At 31.3% G+C, this 27,093-nt stretch overlaps 1 protein-coding gene and 1 long non-coding RNA gene across 2 annotated transcripts in view; one reads left to right on the top strand and one right to left on the bottom strand.

Annotated features, from left to right (window-relative positions):
- The window catches only part of LOC133187678 (uncharacterized), a 43,615-nt gene extending 31,404 nt beyond the window's left edge, over positions 1-12,211 (bottom strand). The window contains exon 1 of the mRNA XM_061323092.1: positions 11,822-12,211. Coding sequence (XP_061179076.1) covers positions 11,822-12,028 — 207 coding nt within the window. The 5' untranslated portion in view covers positions 12,029-12,211. The remainder of the gene's footprint in view (positions 1-11,821) is intronic.
- A 304-nt stretch (positions 12,212-12,515) lies between these two features.
- Positions 12,516-19,467, top strand: LOC133187677 (uncharacterized). Its single transcript, XR_009721220.1, has 3 exons — positions 12,516-12,572; positions 15,308-15,372; positions 18,747-19,467. It is a non-coding gene; the product is annotated as an uncharacterized LOC133187677 (long non-coding RNA).
- Positions 19,468-27,093: the final 7,626 nt, after the last annotated feature.

Genomic DNA, 27,093 nt, shown 5'->3' with positions numbered 1-27,093 from the left:
ATTCATGAAAAAATCACTCTTGGAGATATGTCTTTATTCGCACAATTGCAATCAAATTTCAAAATGTTTTGGGGCTATATACAACAGTTTATTTGTGACCTAACTACAAGTAAATTATGTAAATTATGATTGTTTAATTAATATATGAGTTATGACTATGAAGTTGCAGTATAAGATTTGATTTTGCCTGATTTCTTTAAAAATTAATGCATTACTCTGGGAGAGAAAAAGGTGAAATTAAGACAGTTGTACTTGAAATGAGAAAGATAATACAAATTGCACTTCATCTCATCTGCTGCTGGAATAAATAATGAAAGATTTTCAAACCAGTGTGCAAGAGCCCCCTAGAGTCTGAAATGAAGGTGTTCTTTATTAAGGAGATCAGTGTGTGATGCATTTGTTTTCTGTGCATTGATGACATCTGTGAAACTGTTCGGTTACTTTATGACTATCTCTCTGACAACTACTTTGGCATTTGATAATTCAATTTGAACGTCGGACAAGCAGACCAAATAATATGCATGTAAAACATCATACAATTGTAATAAGACATTGATAAACTTCAATTTAAACAAACTAGATGTGCATGTATCTTTGAGCTTGGCATTGAAATACATGTATACTTTACATGGACATTTTTAATGAATATGTCTCATGATAATGAACATTCAATTGTTATACATTGTAAATATAAATTGTAGATAATATGTATTTGGTCCAATATATACAATTATATTTATATTCACTGAAAAAAGGAATTACCCTGAATAAATATTGTGAACTTGGTCAATTATTTTTATTCCTCATTTAGACACTGAATAACATTCAAGATCAAATGTCAAGGTCAAAAACAAGATTTACTTAAATTTGGGTTATAAATACTGTAATAACTGTGGACTCTTATGCATGTTTCATAAGATCTAAGGAATACATGTATGTGTGAGCTGACTACAATAATTATTGCTGTCAACCTGTCTGACTATGAAGATTTAGGAAAATGTTTTCTGTTAAACATAAATTGATTAAATTCTCATACATAAATATTTTTTTTAATTAAGATACAGTTGTACGGCACTGAAATGACCATAAACTGAGAACAAACTGAAGCGAAATAAGAAATTTTAACATTTTGAATATCTTGATTTTTATTTAGCAAACATGATGAAAATGTTGCATGTTTGTAAAATATTCACATGCAAACAAATGATGAACTGAACATCTCAAACAAGACTAACTTTTATTATAAATATAAAGCAAATTTTTATCATACATTTAAAATTGAATATAATAAGACAATTTTTACTTATTTAATAAATGAAAGTCAACATATTCTATATCTAAATTTTGACTTGTCTGTTCTCGGTTTATGGTCTTGTCATATCTTGAAGTTCTTATTTAGATTTACGTCAAAAGTAAAATCTAATATACAGCTGATATAGGTACAGTTAGATCTATATGTTATTTTCGTGATGCCCAGTTAAGGGAAAAATAAAGTTTTGCATAAATTTTACATGAACAGATGAAACATACACTTGTTAAAACATCAAACAAATCCTACTTTTGTCATTATTTAGTATGTGTAGACATGATAGAGAAATTGTTTCTTCAATGGGTACGGTTATAATTCAGTGTACAGTACCGACCAGACACAACCTAACACCAGAGCGAATCCAAAGCGCCCCCCGGGTTCGCTTTCTGGGTTCGCTCGGGGTCCGCTTTCAGAAATTTTGGGTGCGCTTTGGGTTCGCTTCGGGTTCGCTCTGCGTTCGCTCGAGGTCAGCTCTGGGTCCGCTATAGCGAACCCGGCATTTGCTTTCTGGGTTCGCTTTACGCACTCATGCGTGAAGCGGACCCCGCTTTAATCTTGCCGCCAGTAAGCTCCACCCCTTGTTTATTTCAAATACAGCAGTGAAATCGATCATTGTTTTTGTGGCGATCGATACATGTGCATGTACAGTGGCTGCAACGTTATTGTTGACAACATACACGAACGATCACGTTTTACACAAAATTGTTAAAAATATTTAGGAGTGGATATTTAAAAAAAAAAAAAAAAAAAGCTTGATAATAATTTTTTTTAGTTAAAAATATTTAGTACTGCAATTCATCGACTTTGGAAAACTGAAAAAAAAAATAGAAATAAATATTTTTGAAACTACATGTAAATAAGATTTAATAGGTATTTTAGATTACAAATAATTATTAATGTAATTCTCTGACTTAGAATTTTTTTTTTTTATCTTTTTGATACGTAAAGATGTAATTTACATGTATGATCGAATGCTTCATGTTCTATCGCATGATATAGGTTGGATTCAATTGGATTTTATGATATGCAGTATGGGGGTAAAAGATTTTTAAAAGTGGCCTAAAAATGAATGAAAACTTATATCCATCTTTCCATTGATGAATTTCAAAAAATCTGCCTTTTTTTTAATTCATTCATCTGCAGAAATTAACATAATAATAAGTATCAGGGATAAAAAGTAACCCCGACAATCATGTCGTGTACATTTGCCGACTAAGTATCTATGTAAGTATTAGGAATTATTATTTTTTTTTTGGTAAAAATTAATATACATTTTTGATGTATTGATATAAAAATATCATGACCACAATAAGCAGTTAACAGGGCCTATCACCAGAGAAAAAAATCTTTAAACATCTTAAATACGCTTTATCATTAAAAATTACGCTTTTTTAAATGAATACAATACTGTACGACTTATTATATTGCTTATTTACTACCGATAATTAATTCGTTCAATAATGTACATATAAATCGCGCTTTGTTTTGTTTTGTTTTTTTCTTTTTATTCCAGTTAAAAAATAATCAAGGTAAATCAAGCTTGACATTATTTTTTTGTAAAAGATAAATCAAAATAATACAATAGTAGTTTACGATTGGACATACATGTACATTTATGCTGTTCTTTATTTATTTATTATTTTTTTTTCAATTAAGATCAATAATTTTGATGTTGATCTGGATTTAAACAAAAATGTAAATTAGAATTATAAAAATAAAATAATTGAATGAAAGCACGTACATATACATAATCTTGTACGGTATCTTGAGATGATGAAATGCTATAATTTGTCAAAAACCATTTTTTTTTTTAAGTAACAATTGTGATAACCATTATTTTCTTTTTTCTTTTATACATTTAAGAACGTTTTGTCTGTATATTAATGGATTTGAAAAATAAAGAAAATAAAGGTGTAAATATAACATGCTACCTGGATAATTAAAATATAAATATATTTTTTTAATCAAGTTAATAATAATTTCACACTGTACATTAACACGCTTTGCTTGTAGAATATTTTATTTACATGGAATGATAAACTGGCATGCTGATCGGTCGACGCGCTGATCGGCTAACACGTCTTATCGCTAATCCTAATTGACAGCTCTGTTACGCACCACCGAACGCGCGTTCGCTTTCTGGGTTCGCTACTGAATTTGGGGTTCGCATTCGGCGTTCGCTCTGGGTCCGCTGCAGGTTCGCTCGGGGTCAGCTATAGCGAACCCCAAGCGAACCCAGAAAGCGAACCCGGGGTGCGCTTTGGGTTCGCTTTCTGTTAGGTTGTGTCTGGTCGGTACTGTACCTAGTCCGCATGAAAGATTTGGTATTCGTAGTCTGATTCTTATAAGAGTTTAAATTTTATTCTTTTTCTCTACTTTATCATAACATTAGAAAAGTATCTGCAATCTTTATTGTTTCCCCTTTTTTCACTCTCTAATCTTAACTCCATTTACTATTCGTAGAGAACAAATTTGAAAAGAAATCACAAATACCGTGACGTCTCCCGATCATTGTTAGTATGTAAAACTAAACACAAATAAAGTTTAACTATATTTTTAGGTCACCTGAGTCACTGAGGTGACCTATTGATATCCGTTGTCGTCCGTCGTCCGTCGTGAGTTAACGTTTAAACATTTTCAGCTTCTTCTCTGAAACCGCTCAACCAATTTCAACCGTTTTTGGCATATAGCATCTATGGGTGAAAGGGAACAAAAAATGTGAATTGCTTTTCCCCCTCGGGCCTGAGGGGTGAGGCTAAAACCACCAATATTAATGAAATCTTAAAAATCTTCTTCTTTACTCCTGGACATCAAGCAGTCAAACTGTTGGCATGATTGTTATAAGCACAGAGCCCTCTACCAAAATTGTGAAATTCATGGCCCCAGGGACAGGGGTTCTGGTGCTAGGGTCGGGCTATATAGATTATATAGTGAAAGTGCATTATTTCTTTGAAAATCTTCTTCTCTAATCCTGGGTATTAGATAAACTAACTAAGTATATAGTTATGATGAGTAAGAGTGCCTCTTCCAAAATTGTGAAATTCATGGCCCCAGGGTCAAGTGTTCTGGTGTTAGGGCGGGGCTCTATTGTTTATATATTGAAAATGCATTAGTTCTTTGAAAATCTTCTTCTCTGCCCTTGGGTATTAAATCAACTAACTAAGTATATAGTTAGGATGAGCAAGAGTGCCTCTTCCAAAATTGTGAATTTCATGGCCCCTGGGTCAGGGGTTCTTGTGTTAGGGCGGGGCTCTATTGATTATATAGTGAAAATGCATTAATTCTTTAAAAATCATCTCCTCTGCTCCTGGGTATTAAATAAAGTAGCTAAGTACATAGTTATGATGAGCTTAGCTGCCTCTTCCAAATTTGTGAATTTCATGGCTTCTGGGTCAGGGGTTCTTGTGTTAAGGTGGGGCTCTGTTGATTATACAATGAAAATGCATTAATTCTTTGAAAATCTTCTTCTCTTGGGTATTATTGAAACAAACTAAATAGATAGTTAGGGGGGGGGGGGGGGGAGGGAGGTTGGCTCTATTGATAATATAGTGAATCTGTAGTAAAAATGCATTATTTCTTTAAAAATCTTCTCCGCACCTGGGCATATCTGAAGCAAACAGAGTAAAAGTTTTTATAAGGAAGGGAATTCTTACCAGCTTTTTGAACATCTGGACCATTTGGTAAAGTGTTCTGGTCCTGGCCAGGGCTCTATTAGTTTGTATTCTACTGAGAGGAGTTATTCCCCTTTGCCATTTACTTTTGATAATTTATCACTGTAAATAATGTACTTGAAAGGTAAATAGAATAAAACTTTTATTGTATGGTGCAAAAAGTACTTTCAGATAGACTTGTAAGTAGTAGATAAATACAAATGAGACAAAAATAACTTATTAAATGTTCATGAAGGACCAAGAAAGGCCAATGTAAGATATTTCAACAAGGAATTAAAATAGTACAGAAGCATTGATAATTTGTTAATATACTTCACGGTGATAGTGATAAATGGGGAACAGATTAGAGCCTAATTTATGAACTGTTAATGAATATTAAGACCAATTATTTTGTTGATCATGATCACCCTATTTTTCTTGATTTTGGGCAACAAAGCTTCACCTTTCAGTTCATTTTATACTCTATACAACCTTTAAGTTGTTGTATCACACTCAGGTGACCGTTAAGGCCCATGGGCCTCTTGTTTTCTTCAATTCTTCCGATGTTCCAGTTTCTTCACATGTTCGCTAGATCAATACTTGCCTACGTTTTATTACAATCCTTTTGTTTACATCTTAACTAATTACACGCAAATTAATTCGTGAGAGGTGTCGGAAATTAATGGATGTCGATCTCGATTATTTTTTCAACATTAAAATTTATTACATTTAAATTCATTACATTACTATAAGTGATTTTTATTTGATGTCATTATATATATATATATATATATATATATATATATATATATATATATATATATATATATATATATATATATATATATATATATATATATATATATATATATATATATATATATATATATATATATTTCATTATGTCAAATTAACTCTTTAATATTAAAAAAAACTGAGAGCAGCAGGATAGGACAGGATAGGATTAGACTGAAATCACAGGATAGGATTGTGGATGCAGGATTCACGATAGGATAGGATAGGATTGTCAACTTATAGGATAGCAGCACTGTATTGAATTGATTTATATATGTCACAGAGGACGTCTGATTGTATTTACTGTCGAGTGTCGTCTCTTTTGTCAACTTAAAGCTAAACCGAAAGAATTGAATTCAACCAAGACTTTTCACCCAATTTTCTGTCGATTGGGGTGACTTCCGGTCAAACCGGAAGTAGTCTTGATTTGCTTTATTTAACGAAAATCATCATAGATTTCAATCATAAAAAAACAAAATGCAGATCGACATCATTTTTGGTCTGGAGGCCTTCTTTTTAACGAATACTTTACTTTCATTTATCCATCTTACAAGCAGTACTTCTGAAAATCGGACGAAGACCTACTCGTTGCTTTGCAACGAGCTTTGCTCTAGTTATTATTATTTTTCTTACCGATTTTGTGCACGCGAGTTCTCGAAAACGGCTCGATGGATTTTCAGGAAACGTTCAGGTCTGGTAGAACATAAAAAATCTAGAACCTTTTTTTATTTTGATGACGTCACTTCCGGTTCGGAGATTTCCGCAATTTAGTGATTTTAGGAGGGCCACTTTGTCCGAGCGTTTTCTCAAAAACCACCAATCATAGAAGTATGAAATTTTCACTGATGATAGAGTAACCTAATAACTGGTATTAGTTTTCGTTCGAATTACCCTATATATTTTACAATTTACGTTTTATTGCATTCCATGCATGAAGGAGTTAAGAGGAATCAACAACTTTATAAGATAGTTTTATGAGTCAGTGAGGAATGAACTTCTCTGATGACGCAGGAGGGACGGAAGACATTCTTCTTGCCATGGCAACAAGTTTTAGATTTTACATTTGATCCACTGTCCTTTTTGCTGCATGTCCTTTTTCATATTTCAAATGTTGAAAAACTTTATCTTGTAATAGAAAATTATGACTAGCAAAAACAGATTTAAGGTCAAGATCTAGTAAATGAAAGGGGCCTACAGATTTCTCAAAATTAAGAAATAAATTCTTTTAATGGTGCTTTATAACTTTAGCTTGGTCAAATAAGGTGTTTAGGGGCATAATTTGTAGATGAACAAGACGAAAAATCACATTTTGAACTGTTATTTTCAATGAAAAATTAAGAAAACCAGTCATGAATATGGGAGTTTTTTTCCATATCAGACAAAGAAATGCATCCAGATTGCCTACAGTCTCTCAGAAAACGATAATTTATATGTTCTTGGCCTCTTCTTTAAAATAATATTAAATTAGATATAGATTCCGGGATTACTTTTCACATGATTTCAAATTGAATTCCATGAAAGTACTTTATTTTCTACAAAATTCTACTAGAGCCGTAAAGTACGGGAATAATAAAGTTAAAATTGATTATGACGTCATAATGGATCTAGCACTAAAAATCTATTCTAAAGTCATTTACTAGAACTTGACCTTAAGTACTGTCTTAAATATAAATGATTTGATAAATAAACTACATTGTACTCGGAAAAGAAGAAGATGGAAATACTTATTCATATCTGAAATTGTTTAAATAACTTTAAACTTGTGTGTTAGTAACTTTAAAATTCGCAAAAGCATTCTCGTGTTTTCATTCAAGATTATAAGGTTGCTTTTTTTTTTTTTTTTTTTTTTTTTTTTTTTATCAGTGAGAGGTTATCAGCGTCTGTAAGAGAGGGAATGAGTCACTGTGTTTTCTTATCTTAATTGGCTAATTAATTGACTGAGACATCTCTGATTTGCAGATGTGAGGTGTAAACTGTGAACTACCTAGTGTTTAACTTTCATTCCAATGAAAACAAACAATATTATTAAAACAATTAATAGCTCTCAAAACACTTATTTTAATGCAGAATGGAATTGTGTTATTAGTTAAATTACTTAAAGACACATTTAATTTACATGTTTATTACTAAGAGTTCGTTCTAATTTACTTATTTTCTTGAAAAAGACACATACAGGAATGTTTAATGTGTACTGTCACCATACGGGCAGCCCAAATACTTCTAATTAAGTAATTCAGAATAAAATATTAAATAATTTTTGCAACAAGTCAATAAATATGGAGGTTCAGATCCAAGGTTGAAAGAAATTCAATTTCCATGGTAGAGAATCTCTCATTTGGGCATTTAGTGAGAATGTTAGCCAGAATAAAACCTTAAAATATCTGCACTGAAACTGCACGAACACATTCAAACTTCAGTGGATAATGACAACATTAACCATTTAAATATTGATTTGATATTTGAAGTGATAAAAACTTGGAAGTAATCGATTATTAATCGATTACATCTTCCAAAGTAATCGATTATAATCGATTACAGGGCAAAAATGAGTGTAATCGATTAATAATCGATTTTATAGATAAAGTATTCAGTAGTTTTCAATGAAACTTTCACACAAAAAAATGAGTTATCATATGGACTTTGTTATCACAAGTAAAATTTGGAAAATTCTCTTCTGGTTCCAAATTTTGGTCAAGTTATGAACTGAAGACTAATAAGAGATTAAAGACCATGTCTTCTAGATTACCAGAATCTCCTTTTCGTGTGTCGTCACTACTTCCGATCGCTACGGGAAGCAAATTTAAAGAATCGAATTTTTCAAATGTTTTGTTTTTCAATATATTTCGATGATATTAGTAGGGTTAGTAGAGGCTCTTCTCAGAAAGCATAACATATAATTTGTTTGAAAACTGATAATAAATATAATAATTATTATTAATATTTTTTTTAAAAAAACATTATGCACGCGATATCTCGAGAACTATTCAGTGGACTTACGTCAAAGTTTCAGGGATGATGCATTTTAAAAAGCCATTGTTACTTTTGAAAACATTTTGGAAAACTCACTTCTTGTTCGATGTTACGGGCAGTTTCCTGATTTTTAAATGGATTTTTTTCCGCGGCAGATCTAAAGAACAGCTAAAGATTTGAGCTGGAGACTTATTAGAGATGATAGAACATGACTTATAGAATTGTAGAGTTGCCTTTATATGTGTGTCAATAGTTCCAGTCGCTATCGGAAGCGAATTAAAAAAGTTGAATTTTTCAACTTTTTTAGCTCTCAATATTTTTTAATAATTTTACTAAGGATAATGGAGACTCGTATAAGAAATGGTCTTGATAGTAAGCGTGTTCAATTTTCACGCGGGGGACCTGGACTCAATCCCCGGAATATCTGATTTTTTTTTTTTTGTACCTTCTTTTTCAGCTGAAATATAAACTGCATCTTTGAAATTATATCCGGTATAATTTTCCGTTCGAATTATGCGATATATTTTACAATTTACGTTTTATAGTATTTCATGTATAAAGGAGTTTAAAGGAATGCAAAACGTAATACAGATAGTGTTATAAGTGAGGAATCAATTTCTCTCATGACGGAGAAGGGACCTAAGACCTTCTTTTTGCCATGGCAATAAGTTTCTAGTTATTATTATTATTATTATTTTTATTATTATTTTCGTTTTTATTTTTATTTGACCTTTTCAAATCGCGATATCTTAAAAACTACAGATGATTTTCAGCCAAATTTTTAGGAATGATTTGTTATCTCATGCCATTTTGAAATATTGAAAAAAAATCTGAAAAATTTACTTCCGGTCAGGAATTATTCTCTGCTAAATGACAAATAAAATCTGAGTTGAAGTCCCGTGTTGCTACACTTGTACAGACTACAATTAATGAGACCAGAAGAGGTGTCATAGGGTATACGCCGCATTAACCTCTCTTTGGGGTGGTGAGGGGGGGATCAAAAGCTTTCAACAAATGTATCATTTGGTATATACTTATATCATGAGAAAGACGACCACCATAAGGAAAAAATGTAAGGAAAGAACTGTGTCGATATTTAATATACCTCTCAGGAAGCTAGGAGAATATCATATAAAAACAAAAATCAGAATGAGCAGAGAATAAAATTCAGTTAACTGGAAATAGGAGATAGATTCTTGTCAAAAAATTGAATTGAACAGCAAGGATGGGGTAGATTATTTTCAAAGTAATAGATAAAATTACCATAACTCTGAATTATAAAAATAATCGATGATAAGCAGATTTTAGCCATTTTCAAAATTAATTGATTACATTTGATTACTTTTCCCTTTTACATCATGTGAGTATGATGTTTTATAATTACTTAAGATTACATTATTTTTTTTTTAAATATTTTTTTCTGGTAAGTTCTTTTTCCGATTTTTGTTCAGAAAACATTTTTTTAACAGGACATCATATTCTGAAGTCAAAACTCATTTTACACATTTTTAATTACATTTATTCATCATTCACTTTCAAAGGTAGATTTTGATTAAGTTTTGGTTATTGTCATTGTTTAGCTGATCTTTTTATTTGAATCTCGTATAAAAGTAAATATATCTGTTTTTTTGTCAAGGATAAAAAAAAATCGCTAATTTATGAATTATATTGGACATTATTATTGGTCAAAATTTAAGGTTTCAACTTCAAACAAAATTATGATTTTTAGGAAGTATCACATCACAAAGGTACATTTAATTAAAGAAATCACTAGTATAATATCACTAAAGATTTACATAGAAACAAAATGCTGTGTAGATACATGTTGAAATAAACAAGGTCAAACATTAAAATGATCTTGTGGTTAAAAGTATATGTATCGAGTCTACACAAAAAAAAAAAAAAATAATAAATTATATTAAGCTGGTAAAGCATTTTGAAAATGATGATAAAATATAGCTAGTTTGAGAAGACTAACTCACTGCATGGTCTTCTGACCTGATTATAAAAATTCTTGAAGGCATTTTAAGTTCTAGGAAAAAAATGTCCAATAAACAATACTAATTATTATATTTATTGTTAATAGATTATTTAATTTAACTTGACTATTGAAAAAAAATGACGCCGCATTGACACAGGCGGCGCACTGGAATATGATAAAATGTAGCTCGGAACTTTAATTCACCTCAACAGAGGTACATTGGAAGACACAATTGTTTGAAACACTTGGATATATTCAAGGTCGTAGTGTTTGAATGACATAAGCAGTTTTTAAGGTATATGTGAAAAAAAGAAGCAAGGAAGAGACCAGCCGAATTAAACAGACAAAGAAATCTTCGTCTAACCTACACAGCGCAACCCCATTTGAAAACACGAACAAAAATCGCCCAGAGATACAGGAATTTTTTTATATATAATTTTAAAAAAGTATGTAATTTAAACTTTTTTGGGTATGGTTTAATGTTTAGCACATCATAACAATTATTATATTCATATTTATATCTTAAATCTTTATTGTAAAGTAGAAAATGTGATTCGGACGATAAGTGCATTTCCTCCCAAAGTTCGTACTGGTGACGTTTACTTTTTTTGTACACCCACAAAATATATAAAGATAAAATGATTTTTGCAAAAGATTTGACCTCAGTTTACTGAGTTTCGGGGCAACAGAAAATGAACGATATTTTTTTCTTTGTTGGTCTAGAGTGAAAGTTTTATTTTAAAGAAACGTTTAAGGCGCAAGACCCTTTTTTATAAAGTGATTAGGATAACATAAGAATTACCAAGCCCATTATAAGATATAGAAATTGGAATTTACGTAACAATAATCAGCACGGAAGTAAAAGATTAAAAGAAAAAAAATTAAGCAAATTATTATTAATTAAGGAAGAGTATATATCAATTGAAAAACGATCTAGAGAAGAAAAGAAATATGAACAATTCAATTTCCAGGAAAAATAAAAAAAAAATCTTCATTATATATATATATATATATATATATATATATATATATATATATATATATATATATATATATATATATATATATATATATATATATATATATTCTAAATTAAAAAAAAAATATAATACTTACCGTGGGTTTATGAAAATAGTCAATTTTGCTCTCAAACATGGCTAAATGTAAGCAAAATAAAGTTCCAGTTAGCACCAATATCAAGATTAGCATTCCCTTCATTTTGCCAACTGTAATAGTAGATGATAGCCTGTTTTTCGGCAAAGCAATTTTTTCTGCTATTTTCTTAGCGTGAGCAGAGGTACAGGCCAATTTAAAAGTTGCCATGCTTTACAAACACAACTTAGGAAAAACAGCCTGCCAGGCAACGAACCTGGATTAGTAATACGGGAGATGTGTCTAAAAATTAATATGAATCCAGTGCATGCAGTAAATTCCGTTGTGTACGAATTCCTTATAGTTTTTATTTTCCTCTAATTATATTGAAAAAACCAAAAACAAAAAATATTTTTGTCAGTAAGGGAGAAAAATGATATTCTTTCTTTTTACATATTTTGTCTAAGACTCAGAACATTTACAGGACTGTTAGTACCTGATCTAGATTCTATTCCCCGGATCTTTTCCTCATACATATTCATATTTTCGAAGGAGCCGATACATTAACACACAAACGATTTGTCAGAAAATGTTGAGTACATTTGAAGCATGATTATTATATCCACGCCCTCTATCCTTGGTGACTCTATAAATATCCTGCGATAACCTTCAGTGATTTGAAAGGTTCAAGGAATCATTTTTTGAGATGTATGCTAACTAGATTTTGATATTTCTTCAGTAACAGTGATCGAAAGGAGTTTGACATTTATTACCCGTAAGTATTTTTTGTACAATGTTGCATGTTTATTTTTTTCTCTCTCTCTTTCTATAGGGGATGCTGAAGAGGAGATGACAAAATTGTATCACACTACTGGCTAGGTCCACTAAAAATTGACATTGTATAAACTTAATTGGTTTGGGGACATAATCAATTTTTAATATGTTTTGTTTGCATCACAGTTCTGTTTAAATCTAGGAATACTATGAAATATTGAGCCTTGCTTAAAAAATGTTATACAGATTTTGTTGTTGTTGTTGTTGTCAAACATAAAATCTCATTAAACCATAAAAAATTATAAAATCGACCACCTTACATTTAACAGGTTCGACGGATAATTTTCTTGACATCGGTGTTAACTAGAACTTTATATTTTCTTAAGTATTAGTGATTGAGAAACAACAGTGTATCGCGCGATTTGATTGGCCCAACACACTGAAAATTTAGATAATATTGCAGTACACTGTAACTGCTTCTGGGATAAGCAACGTTTTCATCCAATGTTGGTCTTTTTTTTTTTCTCTCTTTGATATGTTTTATTTACATCGCATCTCTGTTTAAATATCCGATTGCTAAGAAAAAAAAAATAGAAAACAACTTTGGTACACAGATTTTCCTCCAGATGTAAAACCTGATAACTTGTACTCAAGTAACTGCTGAACGAATTAAGTAGAATCTCTAAATCCTAGTTTAATCGTAGCTTAAAGCAAGGATGATTCATTTAGAACAATGCCACATTTAATACATACATTATTTTCTCTGTCATTCAAAAAAAAAATTCTACTGCTAGATCTGCCTCTCAAAGCATGGGATTTGTAAAATTGCCAGATGAGGTAATTACTAGTTATTTGCTTATATTCACATTGTCGGATTTAATAGGGCAAACATGTTACATAAAAGCTTAAGGTACACTGTACATCTCATGTTGTAGACATGGGGACGGGGCTTAATTTATACAGAAAATGTTTACTGTCACACAGAATAAACTCTCTTTTCACAAACCACAAAAAAAATGCAAATGAATATTCAGATAACATCTAAACCTGTTATTTCGTGCACATTTATGGATAGCAATATCAGAATCAGTAAGGTATTAAAAATTGTCATAAAACTTTTCAATTTGAAATCATATTGAAAAGACTCGATTTATATGTCCCATGAGAGGCGAATCAACTATTTTTTTTTCTTTTAACTCATCGTTAAAAAAGGAATTCCTATTATCATTAATTTTAATGCAGTTGATATGCTCCTGTAATCGAGAATTCGGGGGCATATATTTTTTGTTCATCTGTCTGATTGTCTGTTTATCTGTTTGTCCGCAAAAACTATAACCTTGCCAATAAGTTTTGACTGGTGGGAGGTATGGTTTTCATATTTCACATGTGTTTTCCTTATGACAAGATTTTTCTTGGGTATCAATTTGACCTTTTGACATTGACCCTGGAGTTTGTCCCACTTTTGCAAAATTTTACCAAACTTTAACCTTGGCCAACACTTTTGAATATTTGGAGCTAGTGGTTTCATACTTCACATGTGTATCTCTTGTGACAAGACCTCCCCATTGATACCAACAATTTTAACCATTTGACCTTGGTCTTTGAGTTTGACTTACTTTTAAAAAATACTTTAATCTTGGCCATAATTTTTGAATGGTTAGCGCTAGAGCTATTATCCTTAACAGGTATATTCCTTTGGAAAGATTTCCCCTTGTGTAACAACAATTTATACCCTTTACATTAGCCTTGGCGTTTGACCTTTGGAAAAACCTCTGTTGGTGCAATGCCTTGCATATTTCACATGTGTATTTCTTGTGAGAAGACATTCCCTTGGGCACATATATATATAAGACAATGTACGATTTACTGTTGGTCGTAATTAATTAGCGATAATTAATTCGTTCAATTATGTAAATCACACTTCACCAGAGTACACCCGATAGACCGGACGCAATTCATAGCGTTCCGGATTTATTTGTTCACAACTGTTTATAAACTCCAAATTAAACATGTAACATTGTAAATAGTTAGTGTTTGGTAGTTTAGTAGTAGTGCTAGTTGTTTTTGCTTCTCTATTTCCTTTGTTTTTATGACTTCTTAACTTTTTTCTTTGTCCTGAGGAAGGAACAGGTCGTTCCGAAAAAAAATCCTCCGTAAAGCGTTAGGGCTTTCATTAAAAATCTTCAGAAGCTTTACATTACAAAAATCTATACACAACAGTAACATAATGATTATGACCTTAAACTAAGTGGAAAATTTAATATCTATATTTTGACGTCATAGATAAAATACTACAATGATCTGGAAAAAATTTCGAGAAAATCATAGGTAACCTATAAGATATTATTAATTTTGGGCTTAGGAATACAAATAAAATGTTTTTTTCTTTTTCCCGTCTCTGGATATCACAGGCACATCTGAGTTTATAAAAAGGGAAAATGTTAAATCGTTTTTCCACAAGTTTTCAGGTGTGCACTTAGCTGGATTTGTCTATATTCAAGTATTCTGATTTGTCGCTTATGTACACGTACATAGAGACTGTTGCCAGGCTCACCAATGTAATATTCTTTGCATCCAGGACATATGATGGCGTATATGACGTCTTTCGTATTACATGACATGTTTGCATAAACTTTAAATTCATGCCTCGTAAAATTATTTCTCATCCCTTCTGTAATGTAGTCACATGTACCGCATCATGAATTTTCATTCATGATTTTGATGTTTGTTTTTCAGCATCGATCACCTAAGTCACGTGATTTAGAGATCACAAATGGCCGTCAATTAAAGAAAAATTGAGGGTAGGCCTGTTTACATTAAGTTCCTATGCTTGTTTGTAAATGTAAATATCAGACTTAAGTAATAAATTCGAAGATTGTTTAATTTAAGTCTTTAAATAATTTTTATGACAAGAATTTTGATGCATTCACATTTTGCATATTTTGAATGTAAATCTTTACAAGATGCACACCGTATGATATTGATATATGTTTAATTAGCATTTAATTAAAAGTACGAGGGTTGTTAGGAAAGTTCGTGGACTACCGTCATAACCTTTTTACTTAACGTCATATTATATCCAAATATGGAAGAGATATTTCTAAAGTAAATTCAAATGATGTGTATTAATTTTTTTTTTAAATATCGTGGTCTGTTTCAAACTTATTTGACTTGAAAAAATGCGAAAATCGGTCCCTGGATCAGGTCAATTTTTTGTAGTTTACAATGAAGACACTAAATAATGACTGAAGTCATATCATCTGTAAAATGAGACAAAAACGGAAAAATTCAACACGTTCAAATTAAGAATTGCTTCATCGTTTCCGATCCCAAATTATGACGTAATATTTTGCTTGGTTGAAAAAAAGCTGTTTCAGAAGATAGGTAGTCCTCATTGAAAAAGGCAAAAAGATGACGTCGTAGAACTTATCGGAGCAGCAGTTAACCATATAATTTTGTGTTGTACTTTGGAAAACTCCAGAAAAAAAAAACCCTGAAAATGCCGGATGAAGTAGGAAATATGTCAAAAGCGAGCCATGAATGTGTGTACATGGTACAAGCGGTACAAGCGGTGATCTGTGAGAAAACGGATTATCTGTAAAAATCTTATTAAACATTTAAAAGTTAGTAAAGTCACGCTAAGAGTTTGGCGCTTCACAGATTCTGATATTGTGAAAGCACACTTGTGCAGTGAAAATAATATATAACATTGACAAACAAAAGGATGCTACTGGTGCAATTATTAGCAAAATAGATTTCAAGTGATAGAGAAACGTTTTTAATGAGTGCACTAGTATTGGGCAATACTGTGTGAAATGTATAGCGATAGTATTTTTGAGAACCTCAAGTCGATACGTTTTTGACGTTACAGTGTTGTTGAGTTTGCTCCGTGGTTACAAAACGTGTTGATTTTAATATCAAATATCATGAATTCTATTAAAGCACATGAAATGAAACTTTATACATCAACAAATCGAATATTTTTACATATGGGAATGTGCTTATTTTAAATTTCTTGAAGATAGTATAACGAAGACTGGCATAGTACACGAACTTTCCGAACAACCCTCGTATTATTTCATATATATTTACATGTATATTGTAACAATGTATTGTTTCTATTGATGTGGTATCTAGTTTTATGCATAAAATGCCCAAGTAAGAAATGAGCTTTCTAAGTTTCTATTGAACTATAAAAGTTGTGTATCAAATGTTGAAAGCATTGAATGGATTTTGTTCATGATTAAATAAGAAATTAAGTTGCAATTAATAAAATAAACTATACATTTGCAAAAAATTAAGAATTCATTAATTTACAGAATGAAAATAGTATTGGAAGTACATGTTTACTATTCATATAAATAGTCAATACATAAAACCCTGAACGGTTGTCTTAAAAAAATATGTCATATTATTAAATAATGGTAAGAATTGCTTTGATTTCATTTAATTACGCATGTAAAACAATATATTTAATTAAAAAAAAATGCTATCTAAACTATAATACACAAACATGTATAAGTCGAGGACCTTGCCCCCCCCCCCCCCCTCCTTTTACTGTGCATATCAGAAGTTTTAGTATTTCCAGGGACTAACAGTCTTCTACATTATCCCAGGTACAAGATGGATCCTAAAGGTTTGACGCTCCTTTTTCAATCTTGAAACCTTAGAGTTAAATTCTCTTTCAGTGCCACGTCAAAAACTAAGGTGTTTAACAAGGGTAGGGACAGTTCCTTTGCTAAGTCCTCAGCATTAAAAAGAAAAAGTCATGGGTCTTTTGGATATTATCTTTAAAAAGGAGGCCCCGTCCCATGGTAGACGTTGGTCAATAATGAAACCTTGCATAAATCAAAAATTGTTACACTTTATCTTTAGTGGACGATTTCTTTATCTGGTTGAAAAATTCTGAAATGGCGTAAAGCAACAGTCAATTATCAATCACATGTTACATTTAAGAACCACGCTCCTCTCTGGCATTTTATTTTCCAAGACAGAATTGCTGTTCGTGAGTAGTTATTTTTTCCTGCAAATATCGTAAAAATGAAGCAAAACGTTTTTACTTACATATCATAACCACCTTTAACCAAACTCATGATTTGGTATTCACTTTTTATGTTAATAAGAAGTTTATATGCAAAGAGCAATAGACGATAAGGATCTCAAATGGACCTTTAAAATGAATATCTTAGTTTTACTTTATATATAGCTTTACTTTGCATAGCTATGCACATGACCTTTATTCGTCGATTTCAATTTGATCAAAATGCCATTAGTTTAGAAATATGAATTTATAAAGTTCACTTTTTCTTGCTATTTTAGCATATTTTGTATAAAACTACTTTTATTTCAAGCAGTTTTTCTTTCAGAAATATTGAGCGCAGACTTGAACAAACTAAATATTTTACCAAAGATGTACCTATTTAAGGCTAATTACTAACAGAAAGAATTTTTGTATATTCAAAGCTGCGCTCTGTGTTTCCCATAAGAAAAACATCAAGAAAAAGGCATGTTCTTGACTTATTTTGATTGGATTCCACAAATAAAATAATTTCTGACGTCATTTACAGCCTGTGAGTGCATATAAAAGTGAAAAATATATTGGAAATATCTCTAATATAATCTCTAATGTATAAAAACAATTATGCATATCTGAATCACATTTTAAAAAGTTGCTTCTGAGGGACCAGAATTTACTCTTTTCATATAGAGTCCTTTTGGTATTGGCTAAAGGTGGTTATGACATGTGTAGGAGTTACCTAACACACCTACTATCTTTAGTTTTTCCATTACCCTAAGGCTAATACGGAACAATAGTACCTTAGCTTGTAACCCTATTCATAACAAATACTATTGTTTCATTAACCACTCAACATTTATCATTAAATTGGAAAGTTAGCCTACTGACTTATGCAGTTTAAAGGGAAAATAGCTATTTGAAAATTTGAAGTCATTGTAAGCCGCAAAATGGCCTTATAGAGAATGATCATTTGCAGACTTAATAAATTTGTATTATCTGAACATTGCTAAAATACACGTACATGAGTTGAAATTATATGACACAGATCTATAGTCATTACCTTCATACTTTTTCGTTAATTAAATTGAAGTAAACAATAAGTGTGGACGGTCGCTTGCGTGGTGCAGTGGTGAGAATGAAGGTCTTGCTTTATTCTAGAGTGGCGGAGAAGAGGGATTAATCCTTACTTCACGGACTCGAATCCCATTGCAGGACGTAGAGCTGGGTCCTTTGGATAAAATCGTGTAAACAGAGGTCAGGTGAAAAAAGGAGAAACTGGTGAGAAAAAATGTCACTGCTCAATGTTCCTATAAACCGAGTACATTGATGTAGTGGCTATGACCTCTCAAAAAGTTGTTTTTCCCATAAAGCAAACTAACAACCAATCATTGTAGTTGTTCGAATGTACTTCGCTTATGACAATGATATTATAGATAGCTTATTATATAACTAGCTTCGTTTGCAGCTAGAATACACAATATCTTACTGTGTACTGTGTGTGCAGCAAAATCTCTAAGTTTATATAGTAATGAAACAATAAATGCCTATGAAGTGTACACGAAAAGTATCAAATTCAAATTCAAACAATGAGATGGGATATTTGGTCAGAGACTTAAAGTGTGGAGTGAACTACCCTGGAAAGGTCCAACTTCTCAGGATCCTGTGTTTTACAATTTGCCGGCAATCAAAATTGAATACAAAATTGTTAACACAGGTGGTAGATGACTCTCTGAGTATGTCCATATCCAAAATATTAAGCATAACCTTATATAGCATCAGACGTACATCTACAGGGATGGGGAGGGTGATTACCACTTGCAGGATCTATACCCTATTTAGTTTAAGAAATGTTGTTTTTTTCTTTCCAGAGGTAAATATTTTGAAAATTTATTAATTCATTTATTATTATCATTTTTTTTTTTTTGTGGGGGGGGGGGGTGGAGATTAATTGTTATCTAAAAGAAAAAGATATAAGTTGGTTAAAATAAGAATATGATCTGTATTTCATTTTAAAATTACATTATAAAAGATGAGGAATACTTCTGAGCACTTTGATGGATATTTAATACAATCTTTATGTCTTGGCATCTGAAAATGATAAAGAATTCTTAATGTTACAGATTAAAAAAAATATATAGTTTACGATGTAATATGAAAACTTGAATTTTCATGGAAACCGTGCCCAATTTTTTTCATGGTCAGTCAATCGATATTCGTGTGTTCTCTTATTTGAACATTTTCTTTTTAATTTTTAAATGAAATATGACCAATTTGGTATAGTTTTTTCTTATAATTGCATGCTTTGTCTAAATCTAAAATGATATATTGTAAGAAGACCTGAGTTTTTATCAAAAGCTTCTAACTTCATACTGGAATATTTACATTTACCGATGTCTTTTCTTATATGATAATGCTAATGAAATTGGTATTTCCTTGAGATGTTGTTTGTCACGCGATTACACTTTCTTGTGTGTAGAAAGGAGACCGCACGAGGCATTTGGAAGATCATGACGCCTTACAAGTATGTTAGTTGCATTTCAATAAAGGAGTCTTTGTAAAAGAAACAGCCCCGTTACAGGCCGCAGCTACAAAATACTAGGGAACTTGTCCTGTCAAACAGACAACTGCATTTATCTCATCAGTTGCAAAGTTTGCTCCAAACAGTATGTTGGTGAAACAGGAGATCTCCGCAGGAGAGTCAATAATCACCGTTTTACCATTAGGACCAAAAACTCAATGAAGCCGTTGGGGAACATTTCAACCTTGAAGGTCACAAATGGGAGGACATGACAGTAGTGGTTATTGACCATAACCCAAGATGGACAGATGCTCAGAGAAAAGGCAAGGAAAAGTTCTGGATGCACATGCTGAAGTCATCCCGCCCTTATGGTATTAATAAACTTAATTACTTCACCAGGATGAACGTGAACTAGACCCAATCCCGGATTGTAACAAAGAAGTTCATTCTCTTTATATAGTGTAAACTTTACCGTTAATTCGCATTAGCAATTCTGGGACAATCTACCCAAATATTTACAGCTTACATTTTTGATTATTTCTTTTATCCGATTTCCAAATTTATAATATATCCAAATTCATATTTTAGAATTGCCCATCCATATTGTTTTTCTTTAATTTCTTTTTATCAGGTATAGTTACGCTATTTTGAGAGAATAGGACAATTAATGTACGATTTACTGCTTGGTCGTAATTAATTAGCGATAATTAATTCGTTCAATTATGTAAATCGCACTTCAACAGAGTACATCCAATAGACCAGACGCAATTCATAGCGCTCCGGATTTCTTTGTTCACAACTGTTTATAAACTTTGAATTAAACATGTAACACTGTAAATATTTAGTGTTTGCATTGGTAGTTTAGTAGTAGTGCTAGTTGTTTTGTTTCTCTATTTCCTTTGTTTTTATGACTTCTTAACATTTTTTCTTTGTCCTGAGGAAGGGACAGGTCGTTCCGAAAATTTGACAATTATTATTGTTCGTGTCGTTGGTCATTTTTAGTGCTTTATATAAATTTCCATCCTTGACCTTGTATCTACTTAGTAGATCCGACACTTAGGATATACAGTGTTGTTGGTTTTTAGTGTATATATATATATATATATATATATATATATATATATATATATATATATATATATATATATATATATATATATATATATATATATATATATATATATATATATATATATGAAAAATATTCAGAGAACGAGTAAACCATAGGGGCTTTAATTTCTTCTTCATGAAGAAAGCGCCTGTTTTACTCGTTCTCTTTTTTTTTTTTTCATGTTTGAATATTTTTCATATTTATCACCGACCACTGTGATTTTTCTTGGATATGTATATCATCTTTAAGAGTTTAAGTGGGGTATGACATTAAGTTGGTACGTTAACTTGATCAAAACTATTATAACGCCCTTCATAGGATACGATCAAGTAAACAACTCCATGTCATATCCCAATGAAACTCTAAAAGTAAAATTTATTTCTTGAGTGTTCTCTTAAATTACCATAGCTTTTTTTTTTTAATTTTTCAATGAACTATGGCAAATTTGGTAATGTTCTTCTGATAATAGTATATTGTTTCTAAATCTAAATGATATATTCTTACAAGAAAACACGATTTATTATTCATTAAAAACATTTATCATCATATTGGTATGTTCTGTTAACTGACCAAAATTTTCTTTTTTTTCCCGATGATATATGGCTATTTTTGGTATTTTTTTTCCTTGTAATAGCATGTGATTTCTAAATCCAAGAAATATTTCAATTTTCCAGAGTATTTGGAAATGTTATATTCATTTTGTATTCTAAATGACAGTTAAAATGTCTTTGTGTTTGAATAGTAAATCCCGATATACAATATTTAACCAAGCTATGATTATGATCATTTGAGAAATTCATTTCTGAAAATTTGAGAAAATATAAGCTCCTCTTATTCACTAGATCTTTCAAATGTCAGCGTAATATATTCAAATTCATGCCACCGTGGAATTGTTTACTAAACAAAGCATGAAAATATCAGTTTAGAGAAAGTTACCCCAGTTCTTACAGATTAAGCACCGATCATTATGAAAATTAAGGTCAGGCGACACGTTCCTCAATTATATATAATATTTTCCAAGAATTTGTCATTGAAGTATTGCTACTTTAACAAGTTTCCTCACAAAAAACTAATGTATACCTTACGAGACATTTGTGTAAGATACCAGAGGATGCTATTTACTATATAACCCCATTTGAAATCACTAGTGTTGCAAGTATCACGACTTTTTTGGTGTCTCTATCTACTTAGTCATTTTAAAAATAGCTTAAAATTCACAAAATAATGATAATTATGATAAATTTGCTGTATATTTTGAAGAAATACAAAACGGATATTTGGGCAACGTGTCGCCAGACTTTAAATTAATATTCATCATGTTAAAATTTGTTGCAGGTTTACATAAATGTTTTCATGATTTAAAAGGATTTCATTAGTTTAGGACTACATCATCACAATAGGAAATTACGTAGAAGGTAGGAAACAACAACACCTGTTTTGTTTTGAACATATTGACTACATCAAAATGATAGAAAACAAGTTCTTGTATCTTACTAGTTCATCGCCTTATATATTATATGTCATGCAAATTAATGAAAAATAAAACAGTTGATACAAGTAAAAAACGATTTAATAACATATGGACTAGGATAATCTACATCTTTCGTCAATAAATTTATGAACAGCAGCAAAAATATTGTTTTTTGACACATAATAGTAGATTTATATTTATACTGACCGATTCAATGAACAAGCGATTGAGAACGTTACTGCTAGCATTATGATAATATTTTGCAGGCAAAAAACAAATTGTACGCATCTTCATGTTTACGTAAGCATAAACATAAAGGACTAATTATAATATTTCATTTATATTAATCATAGAATACAGTAATGTCTTTGTTTAGTATGAATGATATTGAAATATCGCTTACCAAAAGAAAAGTACGGTGTGGATATTTGATTTTTTTTACGATATTATTCGGAATGAATTGATAGAGATGACCGAGTATTTTTTTTTTTTATACGCACTACTTACAACACCATCATTGTATACTGACCAACTAATGTTTTGTGAAAATGAAATACCAAGAAGGCCATAGACTGGAACACAGTCAAGTCTGTCGCCTTTGAAAAAAGAACTTTGGCATAACAAAAATGTCTTTATTACTGAAATATACAACCTAGATTGAACTTAAGAAGCCGCTTGATTGACCATAGTTCCAAAATATGTAAATCATGATGTATATCTTTTGTATTCAATAGATTTGTTGTATGATGAGTGTTGAAGTGAGTTGTCATCAGCAAACAATCTACATATTGAACGAAATATACGGAGATAGCGAACAGTATTCAAGCTCAAAAGTCCATTAAACAATACAAAATAGAAGCAGAGCAAATACGGACCTCCAAAACATCAGAGGTGTGACCAGGTGCTATGGAGGAGTGAGCATCCCCTGCCGACCGGTCACACCCGCCGTATGCTCCTTGTCATGATCGGGAAATAACGGAAAAATCTTTCGACAATTCAGTGTGTAAATAATAGCCTAACAATTAATATGAAAAACGTCAGTCAGCATTTGACTCAATGATAAATTGTATTTGCTGACAAGGTCATTGTATCGACCATAGAACTTACGAAATGATGACTTTAAACTAGACTGTTGATATTCTTGTTTCATCAACTTGTTTGTCAATAATTTACCTCGTTTTAGAAATTGTACATACGTAGAGCATGCTCTTGCGTATCGAAGTCATATTTGAGGTGTACTAAAAGATCTGCCTGTTACCTAAAACACCTATTTTATGAAACTCGGAAAAACACAAACAGTTGTTACTCGACAGTACAGAAGACAGGGGCAGCTGCTGATATACAATTTCACAAGTCTTCTCCACAACCTCGGGACAGCACTTTAACCGTTTTCCTAGAGGTCAAGAAATAAATGTAATTCCTACTATATTATATGAATAGTAATTATGCATATTGAATTGTTTCCTGATTTTTAATTCTTCTTGATTATCATGAAACAGTCGAACGTTCACAGGATTAACTGTTGTATAGTTAAACCTTCAACATAATATTACATTAACGGGTGCTCATAAACATTTATTTGGTTTGTTTATATTGTATCTTAAACTTGATCAGATCTATTCTTTCCTGCTGTTTATGACTGTTTAAATGCATGATATTGTGTCATTTGCTGAAATACAAGAGAGAGAGAGAGAGAGAGAGAGAGAGAGAGAGAGAGAGAGAGAGTTTACCAAAAGATATTTTCGTTAAAACTGTTTAAAGAAAGCTAATTGAAGGTGCATTTCATTTCTGCTGCCTTTTGTCATAGTGTTCATGACATTGATAAATACGCATTTATCAATGTTCAATGTATGTAACTTTTCTCAGATTTAAACATGTTAAAGAAGACAAATAATTTATTTTTTTTCCCCGCAAACACCATAGTATTCTTCAATTTACCATTAATATATATATATATATATATATATATATATATATATATATATATATATATATATATATATATATATATATATATATATATATATATATATATATTTATATAAGTTTCGCTACATTATAGTACATTTTTCATCAATATACATAGCAAATTTCAAAGAGATATCTGCTCAAATAAACAAAATATGAGATTTTTTTGTGGTATCGCCTTACGGCGCACGGATGATAAGGTCAAAGTGTCGAAGGGAGCGTCACGTTTAAATTTCCTCTTTGCTAAATAAAAGTTTAATAAGCCCCACTTAAATTTGGGGATTTCATTGATGCACATACTTGATTTTCCCTATATTCCTCCGTAAACAGTCGAGGAACCAATTTCGCACACACATGGGACCTTCTGAAGATTTATTAGTAAGTTATGGACACTACTCTCACCATCATTCAACTAAATAGGCTTATATCGACGGTCTAAAGTGACAGTGTCTTTTGTTATTGCCAGTAGCTGTTTGTCCGTATGTTTTGTTCTACCTGGGGACCCGATATCAAAAAGCTTCCGCTTAGAAAACTCCCATTTCACTTGTATACTAAAGATCTAGTGATATATCTTTTAATTTTTTTTTTCGTCTGTAGTCATTTAAAGTTTCTTAGGACGTTTTTACTACATCTAAATCAAACTGAACTGCTCTCCGGTGCGCCGTAACTTTACCAAACGTCGCCAATTTTCGTGTGTTGCGTTTACCACTTTCCCATTTCAAATGCTCGGTAAACTGACAAAAATTAAGCAAATGCCTTGATATTTTACAAAAGACGATATAATAGATAGTGGATTAAAAATAGGATAATTTTTACCCCAACCTTATCTATTTAATACTTTTATTTCGAAATGATACTCATGCATTCGCTAATGAATCCCTGGTTTTCTGATTGTGTGCCGTAGGGCCGTACCCTGTGCACATTCAAGCAAAATATTTTTTTTTTTTATTTTTGTCTATATTTTATTAAAAATGAATAAGATGCACTTAAATATGATGAATAGACCTTTGCTGAAAACTTCAGCTTAGTGTGTCCATTATTTTTCGAGAAAAACGATTTTACCGGACAACCCCCTTATATATATATATATATATATATATATATATATATATATATATATATATATATATATATATATATATATATATATATATATATATATATATATATATATATGTGTGTGTGTGTGTGTGTGTGTGTGTGTGTGTGTGTGTATATATACGTATCTGCATATGATTGTAGGAGTACACTTGTAAGTTGTTTTGCCAAAACAAATACAATTGTGCAGTTGATAGCGTATGGATACAAAATTCAACTTAAATGGCACGATTTAGTCATAGTTTCCTTTTGTCGCTCGGGTTTTTCCTTTGTTTTATCTAAAATGTCAAATATCTTGAACCTCAATTTACCAAAAAAAAAAAAAAAAAAGGAAGGAAGGAGAAACTCTCATCAATACCAATTTCATATTTCTTTTGCCCCTGACCAAATTGCACTGGATGTAAATTCTCTGATTTCCTCTGACAGGGTCTTGGTGATAGAAAATCCAAAGCGCTTACAAGCGAACCATTTAGTAGATAACCGAGCTAGAGATGATGGTATGTTTATGAGATCAAATTCTGCAAATGCATCTTGAAGGTTTCCTCAGTGGAGTAGTCTATTTTCATATAATAAATATAAACAAGTTCAGATTGTAACTGAGACCGTTACAGGTGTTCCCCAAAAGCTTCCCTACTCCCTGTTGGGACCAAGTTCCCCTTTAACTTCATAACATTAAGCAAAATCCTTGTATTATAGACTTTTACATCCTTTTTTTTTCAAAGAATTTTGGGAAAATAACAATGCACATATAGTACAATGAACCCTATTAGGAAACATCACCTATCACTGGGTTGTATTTTGACTAATACATTTCATACACAAGGCGTTTGCTTTACTAAATTTAACTACAGAATGCTCCTTCTATCTGATCAATACGTAATGATCCAGGCGAGTGTGACGGGTCGGCAGGGGATGCCTACGATTCCTAGACATCTGAATCCACCTGTGGATTTCCTGGAGACTGTGTTTTATGTCCTGTTCACAGATTTGTATTGTTTGTATTCTTTTTTATTTTTAAATCTTCACATTTTTTTTCATTGAGCATCTCTCTCTCTCTCTCTCTTAGATCTTAGATCTTCATCTTTTTCCGCATTCAATACATGTTGGAAACTGATCTTTTCTTATATATTTAAAAAAAAAATGCTGTTGCTGTTTTGCAGATAATATCAAGTTTGTGTGAGAAATATGTATAAGTTTGTCCTCGAGTAAAGATCAATATTACCTGAAATGTTGTGACTGTTTCCATACTTGTGATTAAAATCAAAAACATTCTTTGTAAGCATTTAAAAAATCCTTTCTTTATCAGTATTATTATCATCTTTTTCTTAAATCAAGACAA

Source organism: Saccostrea echinata, unplaced genomic scaffold (assembly GCF_033153115.1).
Source record: "Saccostrea echinata isolate AGI-Se365-2 ecotype Australia unplaced genomic scaffold, CSIRO_AGI_Sech_v1 ptg000015l, whole genome shotgun sequence".
Lineage (NCBI taxonomy): Eukaryota > Metazoa > Mollusca > Bivalvia > Ostreida > Ostreidae > Saccostrea > Saccostrea echinata.
Note: the sequence above shows the minus strand (reverse complement) of the source record. Positions and strands in the feature narration are given on the sequence as shown.